This window comes from Barbatula barbatula (assembly GCF_947034865.1).
Source record: "Barbatula barbatula genome assembly, chromosome: 16".
Taxonomy (NCBI): domain Eukaryota; kingdom Metazoa; phylum Chordata; class Actinopteri; order Cypriniformes; family Nemacheilidae; genus Barbatula; species Barbatula barbatula.
In genome coordinates, this window is record NC_136779.1 from 10,192,987 (window position 1) to 10,209,076 (window position 16,090).

Consider the following 16,090-nt stretch of genomic DNA (forward strand, 5'->3'; position numbering starts at 1 on the left):
AGTAAAAATAGTGCTATTAAGTCGTTTTTAATTGTTGAATTGAGCGTTGTTGTTTAATTCGTCAGTAATTGAATGAAATTATTTCATTGTTGTTGAACGCTGAAATGATTGCATTTGTTTCATATAACTTACCTCCTCATATTTATCTTTTCTTCTTTGCCGTTCATGCTCGTCTGAAAATGCACGTGTTTTTTATTTACATTTATACGAAACAGATTTTAACTATACACAAAGCGTGCTGAGCAAATTGCCACAAACCACTCTCAACTGTCGCAAATCAACTCCACTGTCGTGCACCGCGCCGCCCGTGCAAAGATGGCGGCTGAGCTGCATCCGCGCAGCGGAAAACTGATCGGTTTGTCGAACTCCAACCGAACCGCTCAGAGAAATCAGCCGGTACAGGAATTTAATCATGGCCTGGTCCTCAGTCGGGAACCGCTGAGGGACCGCGATGTCTTCACCGTCCGCATCGACAAGAAGGTAAACAAGCATGTCCCACCAGTGTCCAAAGAGGGAGAGAGACATGGAGTGAAACAGAGGGAGAGAGAGATCGAGAAAAGGGTGGGAGTGTGTGTCAGATCGTCTGCAGTGGTTCATCATCATTTGGGCGTGCGGGGTCTGCCCGATTTTATTCATAGGTCATTCGTGTAAGGCGTCTATGTGTGTGAATATCCCACGAAGATCTGACACGGTTAGTCACGGTCAGTTCCTGGATGTGGTTTCAAAACATCAGTTTATTTGACCCTTTTAAAAAGAAAAGATTTGCTTTGGTCACCATTTCTTTTAAGTTTTAATACATTTTAGTCACATTTTGCTTGGTATTTATTACTAGCCGATTTTGATCAGAAATGCTCGCAACCGACTGCTAGCTTCACATCAACCCTGCAACATATATACTACAATATACCATCATCGATAGTCATGTAACAAACGTCTGTAAATGTTATAATGGCAAATCTACTATACTATATGTATATATAATTATAATGTTTTTAATGGGAACTGTACTCGTTTCTACTGGCAATGGTTTGTGTTCTGATAGTGTGATGTTATGTGGCCAATGGAAGCCAATAGATCAGATCACCATTAAATCCTTCTGGAATATGGCTCTTACTGAGGATATTTTTCCTTTATCCCTCCTAATCTAGTTAATTTGGAGGCTGTCTTGGCAGCTTTTTGTTCATGTAGGTAGTCTGTAGTGTTGTGTATGGATTTTACATTAAGGGTGACCTTGCTGTCTTCTCATATGACTACAGCAGGAAATCTCTCACACTCCCACTTCTGGCTCTTTGTGGTGTCCAAATGTCAAAAGTAGGTATGATTTATATAGTGATTAGATAATGATTTTTAAGGGCACGGTAATCAATTTAGATGTGAACTATGATGGCTACAATATCTCATTATTACTTCATGTGAGGTCACGTTGCAGTTTCCTGAAATCCCAGGTTTACACATTTGGGTAAATGAACAGATTTTTTTATCATACCAGGTATGCATCTTCAGGGACGTCAGAGTTTTTTAATTTTATTTAATAATTTCTTGTCATATGGCTTAATACGTCTTGATGCTTTGGGATGCTGTTTGTTGTTTAGAAGTGTTTATATTTGTTAAGTTAATTGCCAGTTTCACAACTGCTTAATGATGCAGGAAAATTGCATCCCGCATCTCATTCGATCATTTGCATTTAAGAGGTTTAGCAGATAATCTCATCCAAAGCAACATGAGTGCCTTGGCATCACATGACCACTTGCCATACTCAGACAGGAAGTATGAAAACAAATGAAGTGCAGAAAGTTATGTGTTGGAAAATATAAATACTACCTACATTTTCTTGTACATTTTGGCAAATTCTTATATTCAAAATGACAGTGGGTTCAAGCTATATACTAATGCGCATGTTCTGGGAATCAAACCTGTGACCTTGGCTTAGTGCCATGCTCTACCAGTTGTGTTACAGGAAATCTGAAAGAGCAAAATATGAATAGAACGTTTTTTGTTCAAAAAATGTTTGTGGAAGTGGCTATTAGTTTTTAATGACAGCATAACTACTATATTTATTTGTTTTTTCTACACTTATTGTTTAGTTTTGGATGTTTATAGAAAGAATATGGCATGCAGCTGCGTCACAGAAAGTTATTAAACATTTAAAAGCTTCAAAGTAATATCTGTTAATCGACAGTAAAAATCTCGATTACAATATCGAGGTGAACAATCGTCAATTATGATTTTTGTCATAATCGTGCAGCCCTTGTATTTGCCATAATTTACACAAGTAAGTATACACACGTAATAATATTTTGTTAAAGATGACAACTATCCTGACTTTAATGGGTGTGGCGGGGATAGCTTGTTCTTTGGGGCTACGTATGTTGTGAGAGTTTTATGATTTTGTTTAGTTTAGTTTTTGACAGTTTTATTATACAGTAGTAAGTATTTTTGATACAAACATCAATAGTTTTGTGTAACCTATTTATGGTTTCAGCTGATGGGGTACTGTATGTTTTAGAATGTTGCTTTAGTTCTACGATATATAACTTTAAAATCATAAAGAACAATACAAAGAGTTTAGAATAGAGGGCTGAGTAACTGCTGCATTTGATGATTTTTTAAATATCAAACTCAAGAATTGTATTACTGCGTATATTATTAAAAATATTTTCTTGTTAGTTTAATAGCGCCATGAGCTAGTAGTGAGGATCAAGAAAGACTGCACAAAGCTTTTAAAAATATACTTTTTGTTTATGATAATGTTTATAAAGCACATTTTTGTTTTAATAGGCCCAAGGTGCCTATTTGTTCAGAAATATGATCCATATAGTATAGTTCCTGGTGCTGTTAAGTGTCCATTCTTGCATTCTTACTTTCTAGACAGAGGGGGAAAGGTTGCCGTTCACTTATGTAACCAGATTAGAGAGATGACTTGATCACATTCTGTGTTGCCTGACTGTCTTCTCAGCCCGCCTTAACCCAGATAAACACAACGCTGTTCCTGACAGCCTACATACCATTCACATAAAGACATTTGTTGAATGCATTGACAAATATCTGGCCTGAATATCACATATTTAAAGTAGTGTTCTGTGTTCTCTATGCAAATCATGTGTGACTTGCTGGTGAATACCACAGAAATAAGTTTAAGAGCTTCAGGTTTCTGATGTTTTTATATTGTGTGGACATAAATAAAAAGCTGTTTAGAACATAAACATATTTAGATGCCGAATCAGTTTTATTTGTCTACGTTCAGGTAAACTCTTGGAGTGGTTCTATAGAGATCGGTGTGACTGCACTGGACCCAGCCGGTCTGGAGTTTCCCAGCAGTGCCACAGGACTGAAGGGGGGCTCGTGGATAGTCTCGGGCTGCTCTGTGCTGAAGGACGGCCGCTCGGTCCTGGAGGAATACGGTCGCGACTTGGACCAGCTGGGGGAAGGGGACCATGTGGGAATCCAGCGCAATGGAAAAGGAGAGCTGCATCTGTGGGTGAACGGGCAAGACTGCGGCACGGCGGCAAGCGGACTTCCTTCACGCCTTTGGGCTGTAGTGGACCTCTATGGGAAGTGTACCCAAGTGACTGTGGTAAGCTGTGAACCGCCACCTGAAATGGAAGGAGAAGAAGAGGAGGATGTGGAGCAAGAGATGGTGGCAGATGCCTGCCGTAGCCATGACGGGGCTGGAGCTGTTGTGTTAAGTGCAGCTGGTGCTTCAACAGTAGGGATGAACGGATCAGCGGAGGAAGGTAAAAGCGGAATGTGGCGAGTTTCGACAAGAAATTGTAATGAATTGAAATCTGACTGAATTTAGTAATGTGTGCTGTTTTCTGTCTTCTTTAGTGCCTGTGGCCTCAAGGATGCACAGTCGACCAGACAAATTTCCAAATAACTTTGAGCCTGACAGTGGTAACCTTACATACAAATCAGGGACAGTTCACCCATTATTTATTCACCCTCATTTCATTCCAAACCTGTGTTTTAAGAAACATTGGTCACAAACAACTTTGGACTTTCATTGTATGGGCACAGAAGACAATTTTTTTAAATATCTTCTTTTGTGTTCCAGAGTCATATAGTGGTTTTAAATGACATGAGGGTGAATACATGATGACCAAATTTTGGCTAAGCAATCCCTTTAAATTATGACTACAAACCGAGTAACTATATCTTCTTCCTGTTTTTCCCCTCTTACAGTTTTAACTGAGCACCAGTTATTTGATGTGTTCAACAATGCCATCGTCTCTCTGTACCGTTCAGAGGAGGAGGGTGGGGATGATTTGGGGTTGGGAGGCGGATGCTCTGACTCTTCGAGGGGTGGCACAGGAAATAACGGTGGAGGCAGAGGTACAGGAAGTGACAGCGGCATTGGAGGCGGAGCCCCAGGGGAGGGCAGTAGCAGCAACAGCAGTCCAGCAGGTAACACCGGAGGCATGGCGGGGCTGGCCGTGGCCCCTGCCGGCATGACAACCAATGACGCGTTGCTGTTTCACGAGAAATGTGGCACGCTGATCAAACTAAGCAACAATAACAAGACGGCAGAGAGGAGGAGACCGCTGGACGAGTTTAATAACGGAGTCGTCATGACCAACCGACCACTCAGACACAACGAAATGTTTGAGGTGTCAGGCTTTTGTTTTTATATTGTGATCCCCTTTATTGGACAGTTTTGAGTGTTAATTTGTTTTAGAAGGGTTGGCAGTACAGGAAACTGAGGGGAGGCTGCTTTTGTCTGTTGCAGATACGTATCGACAAACTAGTGGATAAATGGTCTGGTTCTATTGAGATTGGAGTGACAACCCACAACCCAAATAATCTCGACTATCCTGCAACAATGACAAATCTACGCTCAGGTATGCTCTGTAAAATTCAGGCAACTGGTAGGGCTGCACAACAATTATGTCGTCTTTGAACCCCTTGTAAATCATAAAATGCACACTTTTATAGCCATTGTATTATGTCGAATGGTAAAATCACAGTATACACTGTCTTTTTAATTTGACTAAAGGCACAATCATGATGAGTGGCTGTGGGATTTTAACCAATGGGAAAGGGACCCGTCGGGAATACTGTGAATTCAGTCTGGATGAGCTCCAGGTAAATTGGATTTATGAATTTAACTATTATAACTATGTTATCTTATACCCATGGGGTTCTTAGGTTATGTATAAAACTGTGTCGGTGAAATGCTGTCTCACAGGAAGGAGATCTCATAGGTCTGATGAGGAAAGCCAGTGGAGCTCTGCACTTCTACATCAATGGCATTGATCAAGGTAAGAATGACCTTAATTCAAGTATGAGGGTTTGTCTTTCTTTTACACTAGTTTGCAGATCTGTTATAATATTGTTCCTGGTGACGTTTTCTTGAACGTACATTCCTTAGGAAATTATGAATGAGAGATTATAAATGATGTTTTCACAGGTGTTGCGGCCAATCAGACCCCTGATGTTGTATATGGAGTGGTGGATCTCTATGGCATGGCTGTTAAAGTCACCATTGTCCACAACCATAATCACAGTGACCGCTTACGACGCAATAATGCCATCATGAGGGCACTTTCTCCTGACGTGGGCCGACCTCGACCTGCTCTCTCAGTGACCCCTGAACCCGATATCCTAGATCGCCTGCTCTTCCATTCTAACTGTGGGCAGAAGGCTGCAATAATCAGTGAAGGCAGGACTGCTTTACGGCCTCAGTGAGTTTATTAAATCTAACATTTTTCAGTTCATTAAAAAAAGGTCAAATGGCAGCAGTTTAAGCAGTTTATTGACTTCATTCTTTGGCCTTTACAGTGCGACAGATGATTTTAACCACGGTGTTGTGCTTAGCAACCGTCCCTTGCACTCCAATGAGGTTTTTCAGGTGCGCATTGACAAAATGGTGGACAAATGGGCCGGCTCTATAGAGATTGGTGTGACAACTCACAACCCTGCCTACCTTCAGCTACCATCAACGATGACCAACCTTCGATCGGGTAAGATGTTGAGCTCTGCTACAGTTTGGTATAAAAGCACAAGATTCAAAAGCCCATAAATTACATCAGTAACGTAAAATAAAAACCGTGTTTTGCAGATCTCATATACTGTTCTTTTCACAGGAACTTGGATGATGACAGGAAATGGTGTTATGCATAACGGAACCACAATTCTTGATGAATACGGCCACAACTTGGATCGCCTGAAAGTGAGTTTTAAGTCACGTTAAACATTTAACTTGTAATGTAAGTCATTATTCAGAGCTTCTTTATACCTTTCTCAAATAAATACTCAGAATAGTCGAACGTGTGATGTGGAGTATAAAAGTAGAATTTTGGATAAACTTTAATGCATTTCCTTTTTATAGACTATTTTGCACAATGTAAACAACACTGGTCCAGAACCACTTCCTGTTTGTTTGGTTTTTCTATTATATAATTATGTTTTAAAGGTGTTTATTTAACATTTTTAATTCAGTTCTAAATGTTGCAATGATTACATTTATTTGTTCTGAAGTTTGTAAAGTGGAATAAATGAAAACAGGAAGTGTACCACTGTTGTTTACATCTTGTAAAATGGTCTATTCTGCACAATGACTCTTTATTACAGTATGACCTTGAACTTTATAGACCCCCCAAAAAAAGACACATTAAAGTAGTCCATGTGACTGATTTCAACATTCTTTTGTTTCTGAAAATTTTGTCAGAATGGAAGTACATTTGGCTATTTGTCACTTCCTGTCATATAATCTTCAGTAAAGGATTTTTGGATCTGTTTATTCACGGCCTTATTGTGTCAATCATCACAGGCTGGCGATACAGTTGGAGTTGTCCGTAAGGAGGATGGGAGTTTGCATTTCTTTGTGAATGGAGTGCCTCAGGGTCCCGCGGCCTGGAACGTTCCTACCAGCGTGTATGCAGTGGTGGACCTGTATGGACAGGCTGCTCAGGCCACTATCATGGATGATATGGGTAAGAGAGATGGATTGTGTGGAAACCGATAATAAGAGTGTGGTCCAAGGTTGTAGTTAATAATGTACTTTTTTTCTTCTGTTTCTTTTTCCTCAGCTGATCTTCCTCCCCTGCCCGATGACAGTTCCGAGGGCCCAACAGCCATGTCCCCCGGGAGCCCGTGTTCTATCTCTGGGGCCACAGCTGCCAATGACCTGCGCTTTCATCAGTTGCACGGCACCAATGCGGTCATCACTAACGGAGGAAGAACAGCACTTAGGCAAAACTGCCGCAGCGAGTTCAATGACGCCATCGTTATTTCCAACAGGTTACTTTTGTTTTTGCATGAACTCTTAAGTGCTGTCTGATCACAGTCTGAAATGAATCTTGATACAGCAATTTTCCATTAAATGAATATTTTATGTTTGTGTGTCTCACTGAGCAGGAGCCTTCGAGATGGAGAGCTCTTCGAGATTGTGATTCAGAAGATGGTGGATCGCTGGTCGGGTTCAATAGAAGCAGGTCAGCTGATTTCTCCTCAAGTACCCTGAGTTTTGAATGTTTGTGTATCTCAGAGCTTAGCTAAACCATACTTGCATGACTTAAACAAAATACAAACATTAAACTATACCAGAAATACCTTGAATGATTGTTTGTTGTTAGTTTGCATTGAAACTGTGTGTATTTGTGTACAGGTGTGACGGTGATAAGACCAGAAGAGCTGGAGTTTCCTAATACAATGACGGACATTGACTATGACACATGGATGCTGAGGTGAGTTCTTTGTTCATGGAGATGGTCAAATTAAAATTTAAGTTTCCCAAGTAACACATCAGACACTTCATACTTGCAAACCATCACCCTACATGTACAGCAAGCAGCTTTGAATAATATTATTCTGAACGTCTTTTTGTAGTGGCACAGCGATCATGCAGGATGGAAACACCATGAGGAACAACTACGGCTGTGACCTGGATTCCCTGACCACAGGTTCGAGGATTGGGATGATGCGTACAGCATCTGGAGACCTACATTACTTCATCAATGGGGTTGATCAGGGTGTAGCTTGTACTGGGCTACCACCAGGTAATAGTCAATGGAGACAGTTTACCCGCCTTTATCTAGCACTGGTACTTAGCAGCACTATCATCATAAAATCTCTCCACCTCGCTTGATTTTAGACGTGTATGCCGTGGTCGATCTGTATGGTCAGTGCGTGCAAGTATCAATTACAAGTTCATCCGGCCCGCTAGATAACAGCCTGTGTACCAGCAACATCACAGAGAAGAGCTTCCCTATACACTCACCAGGTATGGAATAATCACAGGAATAAAGCAGGATTTTTTAAATGAAGTCTCATTACACACCCTGGTCAGCCATGGCATGACAATATTCAAGCAATATACATTTGGTCTTTTTTTGGGGTACGGGCAAAAACAAATCGCAGCCAGAAGTTGAGTCATTTGCTTTATATTTTAATAATACTTGTTTAATGCTTTTCCAGATGGTATTCTTTTCCGTAGGATTTATTTATTATAAAGAACGTAATGTCACTGAATCTGTTATTTTGTTCAAGAATTGACAACATTAAAGATTGAATCAAACTTTTTTTATTGGAAAAATAAATCACAAAACTAAGATTGAGAGACATGCAGCTTGTTCTAATGGGATTGTCGCGCCGCACCACGGCACGTACAGTGTGGACATTTTCTTTATTATAATGCGCTCTTGTCGCATCGAGCCACATCCGGTGTAGACAAGGTGTAAGAGAAATGTCTTCATGCAGCAAAAGTACAAGATTAAACAAACAATGAAACTGTATCTGTTGATGCAGGTTACATGTTGGCAGTTCACCCAATAGGATTAAATAGACATCATATCCAAAAACAATCGCCATAGCCACTTTTAGTTAGTAACTAACTTTTTTATTCACGATATGTAATACATTGATATACTGTATCGATCGATACCCCTCTACACCACAACCTAAAAGACATTTGTCCACATAGTCACCTGTCTCGTGTTTGTATTCTATTTTTCACCATCTAGTGGCAGGGGTCGCTCATCGCCTGCACATCAAACATGGTAAGAACGTGGTGTTATTAGGGGATGGCTGTCAAGCACTGAGGGTGGGAGGATATGCACATGGAATTGTCTTCAGTGCTAAAGAGCTGAAAACAGACGAGCTGTTTGAGGTAAGACATGGGATGTGCTGTGGTGTTGCTTTAGCTCTGTTTATTAAATTAGCTGCATAAAAACATGTGTTTCTCTAGGTAAAGATTAACAAGGTGGACGAAAGATGGTCTGGTTCGCTTCATGTGGGTTTGACCACACTGCAGCCCCAAGACCTGCCATCATGCCCTCTCAGCGGCCTCTCGCCTTCTCTTACCCAGCTCAGGTCAAAGGTCACCTGGGTCCTTGCCGGCTCTGAGGTCAGACGCAACGGGGTGCTGCAGAAACAGAACTACGGCTGCTCTCTGGAACGGCTAGCGGTAAGTCAGCAAACTTATTACATTTGTGTACATTTTGTGGAATTTATTTAAACAGGATGATACACAACTATATTATTAATGGTAGGCAAAGTGGGGCTCCATAAAAAAAACCCGTCCTTTTATATTACATTGTAATTCAGGTGGGAAATCGTGTCGGAGTAAAGAGATGCAGCGACGATACCATGCACATACTTATTGATGGAGAAGACATGGGACCTGCAGCCACTGCAGTGGCAAAGGTATTCAATATCTTCAGGTTGTTATATGGCACCGAAGAAGTATCGTTTATTGTTAGTTCATGTTAGCTAATACATTAACTAATGTAAACAAATACAACCTTCATGTAAAGGCTTATCAATTTTAAGTATTTAAGCTAAGTGAGATCAAATTAATTCAGCTTAAATCAAGATTTTATTTTGTATGAACTAGCCGTAGGTATCATAAGCATGATAATGTACATTCAGCCCATCAGTATCACAAAAATCCCTTCGCCGTGATAAATCACAATAAAGATTGGCTGTACATTAAACCTGATCTGATAGCGCATCAGCCCACTCACAGTTATACTGCATGTTTCAGAATGTGTATGCAGTTTTGGATCTGTACGGACAGGTGACGGCCGTTTCCATTGTCAGCTCGACATTAGTGGAGGATGCGGAGAGCGTGAAAGCTCCCTCGCTCTCATCTGACAGCTGCAGTGAGGGAGAGGAAGATAACACACCTGTCAGAGAGGTGCGGGTTAAAGCTAACTGATGTGTTTGATGTGTATTTGGATGTTATATTTACAAAACAATCTCCAACTCTAAGTGTGAGAATGAACCGTCGCTGGTGCCCATGGTCATGACATTTTTGGAGAATCATGGGAAGAATATCCAGCTGTCCAATCAGAACCTGACTGCCGCCCGGGTTTCCAGCTACAACCAGGGACTGCTGGTCACAGCGCAAGCTTTGCCCCGCCAGCAACTCTTCCAGGTGTGTATTGTGTGTGAGAGAAATAGTGTGTGTGTGATTTAGATGCTGATTTCTCCGGCTCTTCCGCAGTTTCAGATCGACCGCTTGAATCCTTCATGGACGGCGTCTCTGTCACTGGGTGTAATCGGTCATTCACCAGACCGTCTCAACTTTCCTTCCACAGCCTGCTGCCTTAAACGCTCGGTCTGGCTTCTGCAGCGAGACTCGGTTTTCCACAATTCACTAAAGGTAACATCACTTCCTCAAGCATTTTACTTCCTATTGTATTGATTTTATTCTATACTTGCCTTCCCTTTTAAGTTTTTATTCTTTGCTTACTATTTTTCATTTAGTTATAGTTTGCTATAATATATTCCATGTGTTTAAAGTATTTTCTATCTGTACTTAACCTCACTTTCTCACCATTATATCTGCAGATTTGTGAGAACTATGGTCCTAACCTAGACACATGTCCTGAAGGGACAGTTTTGGGGATTTTGGTAGACAGCAGTGGCTGTCTCCACTTATATGTTAATGGCATGGATCAGGGCGTTGCAGCCCAGGACATCCCGAGCCCTTGTTACCCAATCATTGACCTTTACGGACAGTGCGAACAGGTCAATACATATAACTGCAATATATCGTGTTTGTAACATATCTTCAATAAGAGTGAGCGACTGGTGATTTTGTGTTTTCGAGCTAAAAGCCTAGACTCACAAAAAAACTGCCCATCTCTTGTTGATTTTTAGGTTACTATAGTGGCTAACCATGTGCCAGTGGTTGGCAGCGAGAGTGGGGACATGCATTGTCAAGGTGACATGGAGAAGGCTGATATGGTGGATGGTGAGGGAGATTTTAAGCTCATGTTTTACAGAAGTTTGGCCTGACTCTGGTTAACACACGTGTTCTTTATGTTCTGGCAGGTATCAAAGAGAGTGTCTGCTGGACGCCGCCTCCTGAGGTGAATCCAAACAAGACATGCGAGTATCAGGCGCTCTGCTCCAGATTCAAAGACCTTCTTACTCTGCCTGGTACACATGCAGCACACTTTTCACCCATACACTGAATAAACCAAATAAAATTACAGCGGGTTAAGCTTGGTACTCCTTTGTAATTCCTTGCTAAGGTTTACATGTATATTAAGGGTTTGCTCTCCTGCTCTCTTTTGATTTTCCACTCCTCATCCTCTTTTTCAGATGGGTACTTTAATGAAGATGCAAAGTATAACCTGTGTTACTGTGAGTCCTGTCACAAACTACGGGGTGATGAGGCCTATTACAAAAGAGGAGAGCCTCCCAGAGACTATGCCCTGCCCTTCGGCTGGTGTCGCTTCGCGCTCTGGTTAGTTACCATCTTTCATCATTACATTCATTAGCTAAGTGCTAAGTGTTAGTCACTGTTAGCAGTGTTAGTTCCTGGTGGAAAATTCTTCCTAACTCAGTCCGGTCAACCACATCTCTCACAACATTCAAAGAACGACTTTAACCCATCTTTTCTGTGAATACTTGACGGACAAAAATAAAACACTAACTCTTTCTCTCAACAGGTAGTGGTCTAGCTTTTGTTGAAACTAGTAACTTTGTATTAGCACCTATTGTATTATTGCTCCTGTATTACAAGTCGCTTATTGCTCCTGTATTACAAGTCGCTTATTGCTCCCGAAACTCTCTGTAAATCGCTTTGGATAAAAGCGTCTGCTAAATGACTAAATGTAAATGTAGTCACCGACAGATTGGATGTGTATTTCAACAGTATCAAGACCCACTGTGAAGTGTCCAATGCCTTCAAGAAGTGGCACATTGCGTATCACGGCACCAATGTCGGCTCCCTTAGACGCATCCTGGACCACAATCAACTCTTGTCTGGTTAGCACCATAAAGTTTTATTTTTCTTGACTTAAAGGGTTAGTTAACCCAAAAATAACATTTGACTATTTATTCACCCCATGTCATATATTTGCCAATCAGCATTTTTGTTTTACCTCAAGCAGAATCGTCCTCCATTTTCTCCTCGTCCCCGGCGAAGACAGAGGGTCACGGCAGCTACGGGGAGCCAGAGGAGAACAGCGCCCCGGAACGCGAGATCCCCCGCGTGCAGCTTTCTCCGACCATGCGCTACTCTGGTCTGGAGGTCTTTGCCCCTAAAGTGCAGTAAGTTAACATCGGGACCTTTTAAAATCTAAAAATTCCATTTAGGTTACAGAGCTTTACTTAAAAGGAGAGTTCACCTTAAAATTCCGTTATAATGGACTCACCCTTTTGTCTATTGTATTGAAACAAAACCAATGCAAGTGAATGGGTGCCTGTTAACAACATTCTTCAAAATATCTTTTGTGTTCTTTGGAAGAAAGAAAGTCATACAGGTTTGAATTGACAGAATTTTATTTTTGTGTGAACTGTCACTTTAAAAATCACAAGATTACATTTAAGGCTTGTTTTATTTAAAGGGGTCAAATTAAGTATCAATATTGAATAATGATCAAAAATACATAAATAAAAATAAGCAAAAAAAACTATTATAGTACACCCAAAACAAAATAAAGACTTCGTAAAAGTGCATAATAGGACCCCTTTAAAGTTTATATGTAATAATAAGATAAGCTTTTACGATCTTTCTCTTTAGATTCCGAGACCCACGTTCCCTCCGCTGTCACCAGGCGCAGGTGGGATTCCAGGTGTGCGTGCGGCCAGGCTCCTACAAAGCAGGGCCGTCATCGGTGGGAATCAGCGAGCCCTTGGATCCACGATTCAGCAATGCAGAGATAGAATGGATCACTAAAGAGAAAGGAGGCACACTTCTGTACGGCCTCCTCATACGAGTGGAGTAGAAGTCAAATAAAACTAACTCTAATATCAACCAAATTTTAGTCCCTCAGACTTGTGGAGGATTCGGCATCGTTTGGCTTCCCGGAATCATACATCTCTGCATGATTTTTCAGATGTACTTTTTTGTTTATTTAGAAGGAGGGTGATGGTAACCCCCCCAGAGACAAAACACTGCCTGCACTTTATGTTCTGGTGGGCGAATTTTAGTTTTTCTCCTTGAATTCACTCAGCAGGCCCTCGATTAATTTCCACCCCTTCATCTTTAAATGAACGTGTCAACCCCTCCGTGAGCCCTTACTTCCGACAGAAATGAACTGGATTGAACAAACACAAACCACTTCTTCATAGCACAGCCCTGGATTTTTATTAGACTTTTCTTAAGACTCGCAACGGACAAATCGCTCTGGAATATACTGTCAAAATAACAAGAAATGACAATGTCAAGAAACTCACAGCCGTGAAAGAGCCTACAACGTCGCTTATTTTATCGATTCACCTGTATACTCCACGGATTTTGCTCTATATTTGGTTCTCATTATAGCTGTTATTGAGGTCAGAATTGACATGAGAGTATATCTAGTGTTTTTAGAAATGTTCAAAGTGTTCATTTAAACAGCTAAATTAAGATGTGTAACAGATGGTGAATACACAGATATAACTAATCTTGGTTGAAGTGGGATTTTTAAAGGGATAGTTCACCCAAAATCCAGTTGCTTATATCCTAATCCAACTATATATCCAAATCCTATTTTCTGTCTGCTGGAACACAAAGTTGTTTAAAGTGACAGTTCACCAAAAAATGAAAATGTTGTCATCGTTTAGTCATCCTTCTGTCGTTTCAAACCTGTATGACTAGCTTTCTTCTACAGAACAAAAAAGATATTCTGAAGAATGTTGGTAACCAAACAACGGCGGTACCCATTTACTTACCAATGCAAGTGAATGGGTACTGCCGCTGTTTGGTTACCAACATTCTTCAGAATTTAATGAGGAAAGATAATAATATAGGTTTTAAATGACAAGAGGGTAAGCAAATGATGACAGACTTCATTTTCGAATTCACTATCTCTTAACAGAAAGCTAATGGTTCTTTTTTCCATATAATGAAAATGAATAGGGACTGCTCCGGCCACTATTTACCTGTTTACTTGTGAAGTGTTAGAGAAATCTCTTACACCTTACTTCTAGATAACTCCTTTTCGTTACATGTGAAAACTTATCATAAATGTATAGTCAATAAATATATTCATATATGAACAAAGTGGAGTAAATAACATTTTTGGACCATTTAACATTTTTGGATGAACTGTTCCTTTAAGATATCCCTCCCCCTGGAGGAGAGAGTTCATTATTCCTAAACGTATTTGTGATGTGTGTCCTCTTCCCTGTTGTCTACGCGGTATGTTGAATGGACTCGTGCACTGTTACCCATTACTTTGTGTCACCTGAAGTTCTAAAGAGTTGCGATAAAATGGTTCACATGTTGTTTACACACGGGTTATGTTCTGTCTCTTTCCTCTGCTACAAAATAACTGTTCACTTAGCCCATTTGTTTACACTCTTTAATATAAGACACAGGAGCTGTTTCTAAATTTAATGCTGGCAGGTAAAATAATAGAATTGAAAGGTCTGTTTATGTTCCACATTCAACATCCTGTTCCACAGGAAGGACTGTTTATTTTGCTATGCTGTTGAGGTGCCTCTAGAAACATGAGGAATTGTGGCAATTGGAGTTGTCTGCTCAATTTCCTGGGCTCAAGATTGGTGTTTACACTGGGATTATGACTTGTTTTTAATATTGTTTACTCCATGCTAGACATGTTGCCATGTTTTTGTTTTCTCTTATAATTGCACAAATCTAAGCCCTTGCTGCAAAAGCAAAATTAGCTCTCCTGATTGTATCTAGGCTTTCTAAAGGCATATCTTCTCATTTATTAGGGTTTCATTTGAATTATTTTGTTGCCAAGATGACATACTTGAGTGCACATTTTACATTAGCAATCCTTTATTGCCAAGGGCGATGTCTGAAGGGATGCTTGCGGTGTACTACATCAAATGTGAAAACACAGGGTTCATGTTTGGCCCATTGCTGCTTTTTCTGTTGTATTGTTTATGTTTGTTATTTTTATGTTGTTGTGTTGTACAGCCTATTACTTAACACTCACATTACCTTTCTGGTTTGTAAGAAAATAAAAATGCAAAAAAAAGAGACAGTTATGCACAACATAAAGAATGTGTTCAGGCTTTTTACAACTTGGGTTAATCTAATCCCCAAAAGTACATGCATTAAAATGCACAAATTTAGTTGTGCTCAAAAAAGGTGTCACTTTTTAGGATAAATCGATTACTGTAACGCAGAAAATTTATTATGTCCAGAGTTATGGATGTGATATTTTCAGTCAAAAGATATAAAGTCTCAGAGAATATTCTATCACAAGTATTGATTTAAAATGTACAGACCAGATTCAAAAATTCGGTGGATGAGGGGGGATGGCTCCTCATAGAACACAAGAGTTATATTTTAATTTGCATGTGGCCATTAATGAGGAATATGGACCGTTATGGATGTGACAAGGCCATACTTATATGACTACATAACATAATAACTCAAATAACATGCATTCAAAATAAAAATGCTTTTAAGTCCAATTGAAATATTTAAACCACCAAAAATTGACATCTGAGCTCTAAAAAAAACGAATTATATGGAATTTTACAGTTTTATTTTACAGATTTCTTTTTTTTAATGCTGTCAAAATTACAAAAACTGCAAAATTTACAAGTTCGTTGTAAAAGTACATACAAAAAGTTTTATTTTCCATTTTTCCTGGCTCCAAAGCAACCGTAATTTTACCGTTTTGTCACCGCTTTTTTTCTTTACGTTTCATTGTAATGTTGACATTTGCACGGA

General features: G+C 40.1%; 1 protein-coding gene across 1 annotated transcript; it reads left to right on the plus strand.

Annotated features, from left to right (window-relative positions):
• The first annotated feature begins 286 nt into the window (after positions 1-286).
• Positions 287-15,406, plus strand: neurl4 (neuralized E3 ubiquitin protein ligase 4). Its single transcript, XM_079476557.1, has 29 exons — positions 287-480; positions 3,245-3,734; positions 3,829-3,894; positions 4,183-4,607; positions 4,727-4,838; positions 4,994-5,082; positions 5,186-5,258; positions 5,408-5,681; positions 5,779-5,960; positions 6,084-6,169; positions 6,770-6,932; positions 7,029-7,239; positions 7,357-7,433; positions 7,607-7,685; positions 7,828-7,997; positions 8,093-8,221; positions 8,961-9,106; positions 9,185-9,403; positions 9,544-9,642; positions 9,983-10,135; positions 10,211-10,375; positions 10,445-10,603; positions 10,792-10,971; positions 11,104-11,197; positions 11,278-11,385; positions 11,551-11,695; positions 12,107-12,219; positions 12,345-12,504; positions 12,977-15,406. Exons 1-29 carry the CDS (start codon positions 316-318, stop codon positions 13,179-13,181), a joined length of 4,737 nt encoding a protein of 1,578 aa, XP_079332683.1. The 5' UTR covers positions 287-315; the 3' UTR covers positions 13,182-15,406.
• The last annotated feature ends 684 nt before the right edge of the window (positions 15,407-16,090 follow it).

Coding starts and splice junctions, on each gene's coding strand:
- neurl4 (XM_079476557.1), top strand. CDS start 316: ATGGCGGCTGAGCTGCATCCGCGCAGCGGAAAACTGATCGGTTTGTCG. Junction 5,682..5,778: donor AGGACTGCTTTACGGCCTCA/GTGAGTTTATTA, acceptor TGGCCTTTACAG/TGCGACAGATGATTTTAACC. Junction 9,404..9,543: donor GCTCTCTGGAACGGCTAGCG/GTAAGTCAGCAA, acceptor ATTGTAATTCAG/GTGGGAAATCGTGTCGGAGT.